Source organism: Crocodylus porosus, unplaced genomic scaffold (assembly GCF_001723895.1).
Source record: "Crocodylus porosus isolate Cpor-Errol unplaced genomic scaffold, CroPor_comp1, whole genome shotgun sequence".
NCBI lineage: Eukaryota > Metazoa > Chordata > Crocodylia > Crocodylidae > Crocodylus > Crocodylus porosus.
Genome location: NW_017728886.1, coordinates 128,084,461 through 128,099,762, shown reverse-complemented (window position 1 = coordinate 128,099,762; position 15,302 = coordinate 128,084,461). Strand labels below are relative to the sequence as shown.

The 15,302-nt window shown below is 40.3% G+C and overlaps 1 protein-coding gene and 1 long non-coding RNA gene across 4 annotated transcripts in view; one reads left to right on the top strand and one right to left on the bottom strand.

Annotated features, from left to right (window-relative positions):
• TRIO (trio Rho guanine nucleotide exchange factor) overlaps positions 1-15,302 on the bottom strand; it is a 386,796-nt gene that overhangs the window by 17,148 nt on the left and 354,346 nt on the right. Inside the window, exons 42-51 of one of the 3 annotated variants that reach the window (XM_019541714.1) lie at positions 14,322-14,411; positions 12,786-12,878; positions 12,102-12,152; positions 11,817-11,894; positions 11,092-11,283; positions 9,896-10,073; positions 7,415-8,199; positions 3,371-3,618; positions 1,966-2,104; positions 1,585-1,612 (exon numbers count right to left, since the gene is read on the bottom strand). In XM_019541714.1, the coding sequence (XP_019397259.1) occupies positions 1,585-1,612; positions 1,966-2,104; positions 3,371-3,618; positions 7,415-8,199; positions 9,896-10,073; positions 11,092-11,283; positions 11,817-11,894; positions 12,102-12,152; positions 12,786-12,878; positions 14,322-14,411 (1,882 nt within the window). Of the gene's footprint in view, positions 1-1,584; positions 1,613-1,965; positions 2,116-3,370; positions 3,619-7,414; positions 8,200-9,895; positions 10,074-11,091; positions 11,284-11,816; positions 11,895-12,101; positions 12,153-12,785; positions 12,879-14,321; positions 14,412-15,302 lie in introns of those variants that run through there. The other 2 variants (XM_019541721.1, XM_019541729.1) reach the window with 2 other exon arrangements.
• The window catches only part of LOC109314522, a 23,052-nt gene continuing 17,829 nt past the window's right edge, over positions 10,080-15,302 (top strand). The window contains exon 1 of the long non-coding RNA XR_002102299.1: positions 10,080-10,858. This is a non-coding gene — a long non-coding RNA (uncharacterized LOC109314522). The remainder of the gene's footprint in view (positions 10,859-15,302) is intronic.

The following is a 15,302-nucleotide window of genomic DNA, read 5'->3' as shown; positions in this document are numbered from 1 at the left end:
GGCCACCAGGTTGGTCTGACAGGACCTGCCACTGATGAACCCGTGTTGGTTGCCCCTATGCATGCAGTCCCCAGCTGGCCCCTCATGGATGTGTGCCAACATAATTTTCTCAAACAGCTTTCCCAGGATCGAGGTAAGACTGACTGGCCTATAGTTTCCTGGGTCCTCCTTCCTCCCCTTCTTGAAGATTGGAACCACGTTGGCCCTCTTCCAGTCCTCTGGGACCACATCAGAGCACCACGAGTACTCATAGAGCTGTGCCAGGGGTCCTGCAATGACCTCAGCCAATTCCTTAAGGACTCTAGGGTGGAGATTGTCCAGGCTGGCTGACTTGAACACGTCCAGCCCCTCCAGAAGCCCCTTAACTAGTTCCACGCTAACCTTTGGCCCAGGTGTGCCTCCCCATGAAGGGATGAAAACGTGGATATCCTGGAGGAGAGTTCTCAGCTTGAAATATTGGTCCCCAAACTCACCCACCAAGCCTGGCCTTCACTAACCTTCAGTGTTGAATGCATCACTTGCACCTTTTTTTTTTTTTTAAAACTTACCTCTTCCCTACGCATAGACTTTAGAGCAGGGGTGTTAATTATATGACCCATGGACTGGATCCGGCTCACAGAGCCACACCACTCAGCCCTGATGCTGCCCCTGAATTTGATCAGACCCACACAGCACATGATACATGCCTATGACATAGGGCTGGTCCATGGGCTGGATCCAACCAATGGGTCCCCCTCCCATTCCCTCTTGCTCCTGATTCTCTAACTCTAGCAGATCTGATTCAGTGGCTGTGACAGCTGGTCTGGGACTCATGATGTGTGCAGTACAGCTCCTGGAGTGGCTGAAATGGACGTTGCATGAGAGTCAGCCCAGCCAGGGTGGAAGCCACACTGCACATAGAATCTGCCTCAGCAGCTTCACAACTGCACTGCATGCAGTGCCTGTTCCAGCCAGCCCATGACCAGCTGCAGCGACCACATGCAGCATAGGTCCCAAACTGCCTGGAACTGCAAGATCAGGTATACTTGCAGGGTGAAGGAGTAGAGGGTTTGTGGGCCTGATCCAGCCTGCAGATTGGCTCATGCCTTAGAGACATGGAAGAGCACATTTCGGCCCATGTTGGCTGGGATGTTTTAGTCAGGGTTGATGCTGTCTTGAGCAGAGGGTTGGACTAGATGATCTTGTAAGGTCCCATCCAGCCCTACTTTCCTATGATTCTGTAACTGAAATAAGTGTCATGCAGTGACATACCTATGTTAAACTTCTGATTAAATGTTGGGTGCATGATTAAAGCAAAAGGTGCATTTCTTAATTCTAAAAAAAAAAAAAATATGACAGTACATTTCTTAGAGAGTCTTTCTTCTAAAATATTCTTAACACTTAGCATTAGTCAATTACTGATGCATCTTGCATCAAGCAAACTGCTATTCTCACAGACAACAAACAATGTTCTTTCCAATATTCAAGGTACATCAGATGAGGATTCTAAGTCCTATCACACAATTCATTGGGAAAGTATATTTCCCTCAAACTATCATTACCATAGAATTTTAATTACTCAATTAAATTACTCAAGCAACTTACCATCATAAATGTAGTTGGGGTTGAGAAGCTGAAAGGGAGAAATTCCAAGAATTAAGCAAAATTATTTCCAAGAAATAAGCAAAATTATATGCAAATCTAAAAAGTACTTAGTGATGGGTGACAATTAGTCATGCCTACAAAGGCCCCAGGAGCAGATAAACTCAGCATTTTTGCACTCTCCCTAGTAAGCATTACAGACCCAAGCTAGACAATTACTTATGCCTGCTTTAAATTTTGACAAAAGTCACACACACAAAAGCTAAATTCCTCCCTATCTAACCATATTTAAAATTAGAAAGATTACACCAAAGATTAAATTGACCAATGCAAACTTGCTCCAGGGGCCATTTTTGTGAAATAACAATCCCCTGGAATAATTACCTTCACGGAAACCTTGTTGGCAAGTCCTTCTCGGGATTTACGATAACCATTTTCTAGTTTGCCTTCCCTTTTACCATCTTTATCTTTTTTCTCAGATTTCTTCCTTAAACGGAGTGTTGTATGCCAAGATGTTGACTTCCTGAAAGGGCATTGTGCTCTTTAATTAGTTTGGATTAAAAATGCTTTTAATGGAACATACAAATGTTGAAAATTATCTAACAGAAAAAAAAGAGTTCCAGGTCTAGTACCATCAATTTCAAGTATTTCTAACAAGAGTTCTTGATGACCTCCATTCTATGAGCATCAATTCTGATATCTACATATCACTCCTAGTGAATTTAAAGGAAAGGTGGTAACTTCAGAATATATGTTTTACCTACAGTTTTAACGAAAGGCAAAGAGATGAAGGAAGAAGATTTACTCCTCTCTTAAAAACGCTAGGCATTTCATAAAGGTGCGGGAATTGTCATATAAAAAACAGGCTTGTTATACCAATTTCAAATACTGGCCAATATAACTACCTCAGCTAAAATATGAAAACTCCATAGATTATTTAATACTATAGCATGAGAAGAAATATCTTTTTGACCAAACACCACTTTCCATAGCATGGGCAAATGAACAAATTATACAAAGTAAAGGGAACGGAAGAAAGGGTAAGACTTATCAAGTACGAATTGCTCCACTTGAACAAAATGTTTGGGTTTCTGCTCCTATGCCACAGTAAGCAGAAGCTGAACAGCAGCTTCTGCAATTTCAATCAAAGACAAGCTACTTTGATTTAGCTTCAGTTTAGAAGAGCAGACACACAGAACAGTTACTGCAGAACAGCTGTTTATCACAGCATACACCCTCTTCCTTTCCACCTTTTCAACTCTATCATTTGTCTATTGTTCCACCTTCTGCCTGCTTTGTATTTTATATCATAGGTACTGTAACCCCATGTAATCCCATCCTAGTGTAAATTACGCTTCTGAAATACCTAGCGTTCATTAAATAATTCAATGTAATTTCTTATTTTTATTTCCATTCATGTTCTCTTGATTCTTATTCTTCTATACTCCAAGATTAGCAAGTAACATAATTAGCCTCCCCTGAAACATATGGAACAATTTCAGGGGACCTAAAAGAATGGCTGAAACAAAGACACTATATTACTGCTTTTTTATTATATACTTCTATTACAGCAAATTTCCAATTCATTAATAAATTGAATGGATGCCAAAACAAAACAGCCTCCAAGAATTCTTCAGTCTTGATGTTCATTTCCTCCTGGAAGATCAAACCAATACTTGCTTTAAAAAGTTCAGTGTTTTATTGAACTGGAAATGTCCCCAGCCCTGTAAAATACAGTAATATGAAATGCATGCCCAATCCTGTCTTCTAATGGACTCCAGACACTCACTTGATTGTTCCATCAGGGTTATCAATGATGACTGCACTAGTATGCCCCAGGACATAGCCGGGAATCCAGCCCTCGGCTGCAGGACACTGCTCAGTGGCGGCTCTGAACACCAAAAACATGTTCTGTTGGTTGCTGGCTAGAATCTGCACGACCTCTCCTTGGTAGACATTTATCTCATCCTCCTTCACTGCCGTGTAATCGTGCGCTACCAGCATGGTGGAGATATTGCTACTGCTGCTACTTTCACTCTGTGGGTATCAATTGGGCAAGAAGAAAGCAAGGAAGGGGAACAAAAACAAAAAGTATGACGTTTAGAATTCAGTGCAGTGGCACTTTGGCCAAGAGTGAGATAATCCATATGATTACACCATGTGTAATCAAATAAATCTATAAAAGTGTTTTCTTTTTGAATTTGCCATGTTTCTCTATATGTGCCTAAACATGTAGTTTGTCTATTGTTCCCAAAAGCTGGTACAGAAATGCTTCCATTTATCATTCTCTGGATGTCAGTTTTATTCAAGTTTTGCTATATGCAGTTATTTTTATCTCTCTACACCTCCACTTCTTCCCTATAAAAGCAAGCTACAGCACAGAGGATTATCCTTTATGAGGACTTGCAGAACTCAAATGGGAAAAAGAGATCAAGTTTTAAGGCTAGGGCTTTAAAGTAATAAAAGCTGAGAAATTCAGTAAACAAACACTCTTCACCTAGCTCCACCTGCTAGCCTGATCTAGCACACTATACATAAAATAAGACAAAAAGGCAAATTAATGGACTTCTGCGAGCATCTCCCCAAAATCCATAAGGTTGGCCATCAGTTTAACTGGCATGCTTACAGATGTACAAAATAAGAGAGTACATACTGTTTAGTTTTAAAATACATCTCCTGGGCAATTTTTTTTAAAAGACATCTCCTTATACCATTTAATATGGAGGTCCCATTGTCATCATTAAACACAATTCTTATGATTGTACTCTATTAAAAGTTTATATTGAATATGGAGTCGGTATTCTTGAATTTTTGCTTGAAATAAGCATCAGCAACAACTGCTGCTGTAACTGACCAAGAACATGTGATATAAATCATATCTCTCATAAATTTAAGTTTACTGGGGAAAGGGCAGGTGGGGGATTGTCTTAACAGTTCCACCTGAAAATAATAAAAGTTGTCAAGCTATTTCTTCTTATGACTAGTTAGCACTTGCTTTGGAAATTCCATGAACGTTGACACACTACTTATTTGTCAAACTAACATGAACTGAGACATACTCTGGTCTCACTAGGAACCTCTAGGCAGTACTAGGACAGTTGCTTACGCTACTGATTAAGTGCTGCACTACTTTTTACTTCTATTTGCCTGATAAAGTAAACAACAGCAATGGAGGAGACAACAAGGTTTTATTCTGAGTTGCATATGCTCAGTGAGGTGGCTTTCAAATTGCTGGTTATACATTTCTTGTGAAAGTGCTCAAAAGGATGAGAACCCAGGCTTGACTGTTTCCAGGCTGAGTTTATAGGGAAACTGATAGGGAAAATTTTCCTTTTAACTGATAAAAATTGGGCAAATTTCAACTGAGTATCCAAGAAACTAATATGGAACTCTGCAAAACTTTTTTTGCAGCACTCCCTGAAATGCTGTCTATATTGGATAAAAATAACTATTCACAAAGAATGCATATATATGCACCCCTTGCTGGAAAAGACTAAAGGGGAGAGCAGGGTAACAAAACTATTCTGTGAGAAAACAACACAGACCGCTTTAATATAATTTATGCCATTTCTCAAAAATGAATTGGTATTTATACAACCTCATATCTAATCTTGCTTCACCAAAAAACCAAGCCTCCTTCTAAACTCTACCATTCTTAGATAAGGATAAACTCACAAGCTGACCTTATTTCATTAACAAGGTTGAACAGATCAATCTGAAAACCAATGGTTGGATTTCAGTTGTCAACTTGGCTGTGGCAACTTTTGCCTACTAATTCTGTTGAATATATTTTTCTTACAACAGGAAGATAATCTCCTCCTCTTTCCTCTTGAGAGAAAAGAGTCACTCTTGTAGAGTAACTAGTCTTCTGTTGTATATTTTGCTAGATAATGCTGCTCCCGAATATGGGATTATAGAAAAGGGAGTCAATATAAAAAAGTTAAACTAAAAATGGATTCCTTGTACTCAAGAATCCAATAAACTGGAGTCTCCTTCTGTTTTTAAAAAGATGTTGCTCACATCATTTGTAAATTCCAGGGTAAAGAGATTCATTAAAGGGATTTTCCAGATTTGTGCCTCCTTTTGTTAGTTATGAAATACACCCATATGCATGTGTATGCTTGTTCTTATGCACATGGTTTAACTGTACCTGTGTGTGCAGATGTGTACATACACATAAATCAAATTTAAATAGACTTAAACCTTCAGAACTTATTTCTTCCAACTACTTGGTTGCACAATGAAGTCCAAGTTTTTAACTGACATCACTATCTTTGTAAAAAAAATGTAAAAGATGTTAAGCACAAGAATATGACCCACCTCTATGATCAAGCTCAGAGAGAAGATTAATTGGGAGGAAGAAGGCTTATAATTTGGGTACTGTCAGCTATAGTGGGAAGATAACAGAAACGATGGCATCTTTTTCAAGTTTGCAACAAAGCTATTCCATTAAAAAATAAAGGAATTTTAATTAACTTATTTGACTTGACAGAAACCCCACCCCACCATTGACGTGCATATAAAAGTACCATTATGTTATCTTTATTTATAACCTATTCATTATTTGCAAAGGTATCCATTTACCTTGGATACCGTATTAACATAACATTCCACTAAAGAAAAGAATGCAAGACAAAAACAAAGAAAATTAAAATTTGACAGGAGACCAGAACCAAGGGGGCGGCAGGGGGAGTACATGCAAAGCACAATTTTTTTTCTCTTCTGAGGCTATTACAAGGATAAGAAAGAACTAAAGAGAGTCTAGAGAGCTCTATGTTATTCTAACCAGAAGAACATGCGTTAACAGAAGTATTGCAGGTTAGGTGATCTGCCATTGTGTAGGAGTTGCAAGGTACTAAAAAAGTAACAGTGAGAGAAAGCCCAAGCACTAGTAAAAGGCTCTGTGACACGCCTACCACACTCATGGACAGTGGCATTTCTTTTCTGTGCCCTAAACTTGCTCATGCCTGTGACTGCTGTGTCTCATTTCCTGTTCGGCGATCAATACAGAAGATGTGGATTCTTTTAACCCTGCTCCCGCCTCATTCCTCCAACAAAAAAGTGTTGACTTGGATGCTGAATCTCCAGATACCCTAACACAGTTCCTTTTACATGGAGGGGAGGGGGCAGAAGAGTGGAATCAATATCTCCACAGACTACTGTTTTGGGGGTGATAGCCACAGCTTTAATTTGTGTTGGTTTTTGTTTGGAGTTGGTAGCTTCATAGTTGGTAGTTCCAGATATTGAATTTAAAAAAGGATGAGTCAAAAAGATGTCACAAGTCAATTAAGGCTGAAAGGAGAGAAAAAAATCAAGCAGCACAGGAGTGCAAAATGGATGTCTCACTGAAGTTAGAACTATTAGGAAAAAAGGTGGAGTTGGATGCGTGTGGAGGAAAAACCCCAATACAAGCTGCCAACTGAAAGGTTTAGAAATGCTGGCAGAGGTACATAAACAGGCTCCATGGCTGCCACATTCAGTATGTTAATGATCTGCCTTCAGATTAGAAAGACAAAAAAACAAAAAGCAAGGAAAGCAAGTTAGTAGTAATCAGCCTAGTGATTTATGTTTTCAGCAGAGGTGGAATTTTCAACTACTGTTAGAAATTTGGTGTCTGTATACATATGTCACAGGTCTATGCTTTATGTATACACACCCAGACAGAATGTGCCTTCTAATTGCTTATGTACAAAGATATTGGAACAGTTGATTATCTCAGAGCAGTGCAGCACTGGAGAGCCGGAAGTTAGTACGGAGAGTGATGGTAACGTACAGAAGGGGAGCATGGGAAGGTTTTAGAAGAGGTCGCAGGACAGAAGTGCTCCGCTCTTACCCCATTACTTTGGGTGGAGTGAATTGACTGCTCGCTGGTCGAGGAGCATGTGCTCATGCGGTCTGTGTCCTTGCTGTGTGAAGAGTGGTGGTGGACCGGCCGCTGGAGGGAGTCACTGTCCCCAGGGAAAGTGAAGGAGCCAGGGCGGCTGGCAGGGGAAGCTGGGATGGAGCTCCAAAAGGAGCCCTTCTGCAGGGGGCTGCTGGGTGGAAAAGTTTCCTTGCCAAAAGGAGAAGGAAAATTCGTTGAAAGAGGAGAATTCAGTGGCGAGATGGCTCCTGGCCTCGACTTCCCAAGTGCTAGGGATCCTATGCTGCTCCTTGAGCGATTGTCCTCCATGCTCCCACGCAATTCTTTCTGGGCTCCATCAACTGAGCCAGAAACACTTCCAGCTGTCTTCCGGGGACTCTCAATAACCTTCATCTTGGGAATTTGCTCAGTTTCTCTCCGAGGACCATCCAGCTCTGTACTGAGAGGATGCCTGTCTGCCTGGCTGAGGCCAGTCTCTAAGGAGGTGCTGTGGAGTGGCAAGGAGGGACTGGGAATGGACATACCTGACATCTTGTCTGCCTCTGCTTGGGCTGAGGCTGCAGAGGAGACCAGGACTGGGGAATGGTGTCTGACAGGCTGGGGGATCCGGGACGGCCTGCTACGGCTGGAACTGGTAATTCCGCTACAGCTGCTGGGACCACTGCTGTTGCTGCTACCACTTCCACCACCGCTGCCACCACCAGCACCGCTGCCACTACTGTGGTTCCTCTGATACTCAATGGGTGATGTCAAGGCTGCAATTAAAACCGAGAAAAAAGACAAAGGGAAGTCAAGATAGATGCATTCAATGGCAAAGCAGAGAGTTTATCAAGAAGGTAACATTCTTTTTCACACCATTTCTCCTGAAGTAACTGCAACGTGCTGTATGACAGCTATATGAAGGAAGGCTGATTATGTTACAAGCCCATTACCAAGGATATATCGTTTCCCCTCTGGTTACAGGGTGCAGTCAATGGCCAACTTGGAAATACCAGTACAGCTGCTTCCTAGTACTGTGCTCCAGCCATTAGAAGCCATTCCAACCAACAGTGGTTTGTTTTCTTTTTGGTAAAAAAAACTATTTACTGTTAAAAAAAATCCTGCACACAGTGAGAGGAATTCAAAATCAGGAACAGGGTGCAAATCAGTGAACAGATCAGATAAATGGCAAGTTCTAGCATTTCCTCATTTGCTCCCCTTGATAGTAAACATTATTGTATTAAAACATATAATAAAAACAAAGATTTAATTCACCTGACATAAGTTACCTTTGGGTATTCAACCTTTACATAGGTTTTCCACATGCAAGACTTAATTGGTTTAAGATGGATACCCTATTCCCCTACAACAGAGGAAAGTAGCAACCTAATTATTTCTAGAAGTGCACTGATACATAGGTCTGATATTAGATTGGCACTGAAATAAAGAGAATGGATGATATTGGAAAATGGCCTGATGTAGCCCATAATATGTCCAATAAATGGCCCGTGCAAGCGTGCAGCTGCAGCGCAGCATGTAGGCAGCCAAGAGTACAGCACAACAACTTGGAGAGCTGTGTGCAGCTGGTAAGTTGTTGTGGTGGAAGGGGAGGGGAGAGATCAATGCCCCCTGCAGTAAGAGAGGAAGTGGGGATGGGGCGGAGCGTGGGATGAAACCATGGATCCTCTGGGGGGCAAGGGGAGGGGGTGCGGCTTGGGCTCTGCACAGGGCAGGTTGCAGCTGTGGACTGAGGCCAGGGCTGTGCCCGGCTCTTCGTGGTGGAGGTGGAGTTGGGCCGGGCTGAGCTTGGAGTGGGCAGTGTCGGGGCTGGGGGTGGGCAGGGGGAGCTGCAGCCACCCCAAATTTTGCTATAGCCCCCCCCATAGCCTCCCTCTCAGTGCTGCCACGGCCCACCCCAAGTGCAGCCAGGCCCAACATCCCCCACACCAGGAAGAGCCTGGTGCAGTCCCAGCTTGCAGCTGCAGCCCACCCTGTCCCGTCCCATGCAGATGTGGGGGCACATGCCCCGCTGTGCCCTCCACGTGCAGTGATAGGACCCGCCTCTCCCCTCCCCCCAGATGAACTGCAGCTCTGTCCCGTGTCCTGGTTGGGAGCAACTACCCCAGCTCCATTTCATTCCCTCACCACAGGGGGTGTTGATATGTTCCCCCCACTTCCATTTTCCTCCTCTTTCACCACAACATACTGGATGCAGCTGTATTGGAAATTGGATCAGTATTGGCCAATATGCCTTCTTAAAATTCAGTTATTGGTATCAGCCCCAAAAATCTCTATTGGTGCACCCCTAATTATTTCTGTAAAGCAATTATGACGCATTATGTTTTTCTTTTAATATAAGATTTTTTATGGAATAGTTTATTCATTACACATCAAATGAAATACGTAAGAACAAGTAGTTGGGGTTACCTAATAAATGTTTTGCGGCAGGAAGAGAAATGTAAAAGGATTTACCATTTAAAAAATTGCGCTGGTTTTCCAGAATTTGGTTAATTTCATGGATCCATAATTGGCGGACTCCTGGACTAGCAGAATGCAAAACAAACGTCTCTGTGACATCACCTGTTCTTGATGTTAGTGCAAATTTACATGGATCATTGTCCACATTTTCCTCCAGGGAAAGGCAACTCACCTTAAATGAAAGAGAATTTACTGCATCCATTGAATTAGAAGAAGCTTCCACCAAGAAGCCCCAACCAGTAGCTCTGAAACAGTCAAGTCTTTACCATATTAAATTACAATCATCTTAACATTATTCAAAGATGTTTGTTAAAAAGTATTAAAATCCTAAAAATTAAGAATGAATGCACATCTTTTGGTACTTAAGATCTCACTTAGTCACTAACAGCATCTTATTCTATTGCATCCTCTTTCAGAAGCTACAACTAAGAGCTATTGGCTATTGCACTTCAATTAAACTGACCTATGCTGGTCAACACAGTTAAAAGATGCCTTTTATTTGAATATTAAATCAATTTCATACTTCAAACTTTAGTCTACATGGAAAGACTTCTACTGTACTGCCAAACAAATGGAAGATGCACTGTGGCATACAGATTTTGCTTGAACCACTTGCAGGTACAATTTTTCCTATTACTTAGAAGTCCCCGTCAGATTTCTTCTTGGAATTAAACAAGACTCTTGGACCTATACCTCACAATACTGTCTCAGGGAAAGCTTGGCATGCTAAGTTACCGTGTGAGAGATTAATTTGTGGAAGTGATGTAATGTGACATAACCTGAAGTTAGGTTTCCAGTAGTGTTGATAGTCATTAAAATTTGACATCAGCTGAGTTTTGCTGAAATTGTTGTCTTGGGAAACAGGAGTTACTGCCTTCAAGTTTAAGATTTACACATGCTAGGCTAAGTGCCGTGTACTGCTATTATCTGTAATGAGATATGGGTATGATGTTGAGAGTTACTGAGTACAAAGATAAAGAGGTATTTTACGTGGAAGACATCAGAGTCTTGACAAAGACTCTTTTGTTGTCAAAGCTCAGCACAGAACTGTTTGGAAGGGGTATCAGCGCAGAGCTGAAGATCTTCTATTCTTTTAAGGGTTATTGCTAAGGACATGGAATGTCATCACCAGAAAAGGGTTACCTTGGTCCCCACTGCACAACCCTACAAAGCTCACACACAACAGTTACCTTGATACTATTTTTAAACAAGAATCCCGGCATGGAGAAACCTTTCTTTTTATCTAGTGGCTCACTAAATATGACAATCTGCTCAAACAGGAAGACACGTCTTTCTTTGCAGCGTGGCAGAAGTCCCGTGTCCTGGTCTGTGACCAAGAAAGTGTCTTGCAGCAGGAGCTTACCCTGGGCTACAATTTTACCCTAAAAACAGAAGCAACAAATTCAATTAGTTCATTAATTTTTTTTCTAACTAGATTTACCGAGGAAAGGAAAAGTAAAGCTCATTGCAAAGATTTTTTTTCTTTTTCTTTAAAAGAGTTCAGAATAGTTTTAAATTTATTGACAGAGCTATTACTGATATATCAGATGCATGTAATCAAAACACTTTCAACTCACTGGTACAAAATTAGCCTAAACTTATGCAAAAAAGTCAGTCAAAATGATGATGATATAAATGAAACATTTATGAAACATTGATCTGTTTCAGCTGTCCATATCACACCTGAAAAAAAATCAAATCAGTGAGAAACAGGTCTATCATGTTTCCTAAAAAGCAGGTGGCAACCAGTTGGCTTGCTTTTGAGAAGGACTGAGATTGAAGTTTTTTCACTCAAATGGGAATGTAAAAGTGGTAGGAGAAAAAAGAAACTGTCCCCTCACCCCTGCACAAATTGCTTTGGGCAACATATGATTATCAGACATGTGTCATGGTTAAAAACCAAGAAACAACTTACATCAAATCCTTGCAGGCGACCAACGTTCATCATGTCATTGCATCGCTTTGGTACTATGCACATGACCTCTACAGCTCTCTGTTACAGGAAAGGAGAGATTTAAAACTAAGCTTTCCAGTGGAAGAATGTGCGTCAGAATATGGGATTCACAATGTAGTTAGCAAGTTTAAAAGGCAAAAGCAAAAAAGGAAGAACAGTAACTCTGTGCAAACAGACTTCAGCAGAAGTAGTGAGTAGTACACACTAATTAGTACTCAAGGTAATAGAAGAAAAATGCCCAAATACCTCTAGTTCTGTTGTATCAAGATTTGCTTTTTTGGAGTATTTGAGGAAGTCCTGTAAGGGAAAAGATTAAGTTAGCTCGAGTCCATACTACTGATGAACAGAGAGAACCCTGAACAAGATTGAACAGGATCCCATTTGTATGAAAGAAAATATAGTCAAGGAAATTATTTTAAGAAAAACCATGAAAAAATTGGTTGACATAACTAAGATATTCTCAGTGCCAGTTTTATGCCTTCATGTGATTCAAGAACATTTTGTCACTAATCAGGCTCCTTGCTAGAAGGGTCACAGTTAACTTTTGTCAAGTAAACGGGGGTGCTAAAATAATAAAATTACACGCTTGTGTCAGAGGAACCATGAAATTCAATATATTTAAACCATTTCCTACACACAGGATCATATTTTGCTCTGGGTCACACCCTTGAAAATGGTCAGTATCTCTGCCCCAGCAACTTCAGTTAAATTGCGCTTATACTGGCTTAAATCCAGATTGGTATTTTGCTTCAGGATGTTTGCTATGATTCAAAGATGTAAACACTAGTTAGAAAATTAATCACATTAGAGAGAAACCCGTACAACTTTTACATTTTGTGTTAATAAAAAAAAGAAACAAAAAGCTATTTTTGGCTATTAAGATTGTCTTAGGGCTGGTTACCCTGAAAATAAAATAAAAAATCACTTTACCTTTAGTAAGAGCTGGTATTTCATAATTCTCTGTACTGGCTTTATTAGCAAGTCTGTGAGCTGAAGTCGGTGGCCCAGGCGCTGCTTTAAGTCCTAAGGAGAAAAACAGAAGAACTTCAGCTTTCATGTCTTCTTGATTCATTTGGAAATAAATACAGCAGTGTGTTTTACTGTCATGACAGTCGAGCAGAAACAAGAGCTGACTCTAGTCTTCAGTTAAACAAGGAATTGCCCAGCACCACACTCCCTGCTCCTCACTTTCTTGCCACTTCCTTATGGCTCTTTCTTCACTTGATTGTTCAAGCATTCCAAATTCTGTCTTTCCAAACCTTTACCAGTAACTGCTGACTTGATCTTTTATATTTTTCAGGTTTGCAGGGTCCACTGCAGGAGCATGATGGCAATGCTGTGGGAGGGCAAGCAAGGGCTGCTGGCAGGGCAGACCAATGCTTTTTTACATCAACAAGGGCAGGAGAGAAGAATCATGTGACTTAGCAGGGAGGGCCACAAAAGGAAAAGAAGGGAATGGCGTTTCAAAATGGATCTAAGATCTCTGATGTGCTGTGCAGTTGCTTCACTTGCTGTTTCAACTCAGTGGTTGGCAGCCCTCAAGCTGACCAGTGATCTTTAATCAGCTACTCCCTGGCTGGGTTAAAATTTCACTCTCTCAAGAGCCATATCTCCCATCCACAGAGTCCATGTAACCCCTACTTTACTGAAGATGGAGCAACAGATTATCTTGTTTTTTTATTTTTAAATAAAATATGTAAAAATGATTTTGGTGACTTTGTCTGAGTGAGTACAGAATTTGTGTCGCATACAGGCTTTATGCCTAAATAAGGAACACATAAAAGATTAACTTTATAATTCAAAGTATTTACTTCAGTTTATTTAAATGGCTGTCAACTTTTCTGCCTCATTTAAATCTGCTTGAGCCGTTTTGCAGAGCTGGCTGAAGTTCTGAATATAAACTACTGGGAGGATAACTTTATGTGACAAAAACTTAGCTTTAAGTTTTGACTTAACCTTTTATGTTATGTCTGTAGCATCTAAGTTTCTGTGGATCCTCATGTCCTCCAGAGCAAAACCAAATTTCTCTATCTGTATTCGTAATATAGTTAAGTAGTCTCCAACCGACATCAATTTACCAGTGAAAAATATCAAGCAAGTCACAGGCTGCAAGCTCTCCCTGTCAACCTCAGTTTTAACTTTTTGGAGACTCAAAGTGGCTCAGAGGCACTCCATGAGCCATATTCTGCCTATGAGGGCACCTGAGGCTGTCCTCAAGGGGTGAGGACCAACATCGTAGCCCATCTCTTGCTCTGCATTACTATTTACTACAGAACAGAAGTGCTCTTGACAACCTTAAATCCATACCTCAAAAGCTCAGCGCTGCAGGCTATCTATAAATCTCTCAGAAAAAACAAACATCATCTCTCAGTTTGGATTAATGCCATCTACCTTTGTTAGTGTTTAGGAACTGCATTCAAACTCTTTCCTGAAAAATTACACTCACTTACCCACTCAGGGACTTACCTCAAAAAATGTATCAATGTATTCTGAAACAATGTGCTCGGACCTTGGTTTGTTTTGGCAGTAAACTATGTACATGTGCAACCTTCTTTCCTACAAAAAACACCCCCATGAACAAAGACACAATAATATATAACAGTCAGAAATAAGTGATACACAGAATGGGAGTACAATAAAAAAGCAATAAAACATTGAAATATATCCTTGCTTTATGAAACCGGACACAGTTTTACTGAATCGAGAACAAAGAAGCAACTATACTTCAAATCCAGCACAAGAAATTGGATAGAACAGACACAAGGAAGAAACTAAATAGACAAGTCTACAAAGAATTTCAAGGACCTATATAATAGGAGTTAAAATATACATATACATATATTTTAAACTAGGTACCCAGAGATGGGTATAATTTGCAGGAAGTACAGATGTGAAAACATGATAAGTATTTAATGTTGATGTTGTGCTAATTTTCATGGAATAAAATAAGCCAACAATGAAAAGCCCATACTGTGTTCCCAAGTCCCTGCAACATAAAAAATTTAAACATGTTTTTGAGTACAAAAAACACAGCAAGTTTAGTTCTGCAGGAAAATCGCCAGTAAACCGTTTTTAAACACCACAGAAGCAAGCACCAGAATAGCTAAGACACTTGAAATCTAAAGAATTAAGAAAAGTTCTTTAAAATTAATGATCCTTCCAGGTGTATAGTCTAAGTTGCCCATTTAATATCTCAGACAACTTGGATACAAAACGAGTTTTGTATCTGGTACAAGAGTTGTGTGTAACACGACACTGGGACATAAACAAGATCATGGGAACAACACAAACAATATTGGGCTTGAACAATATTTTGCAATCACAAGTTGTTGTTTTCTTTAAAACAAAATTAGCATGAAGCATTACTTCTCTTAGTTACCATTAATGGGTTCTGAATATTACAATATCTAAATGCATACAGTTATTGCCTTTTTTTTTTTGGTAAAA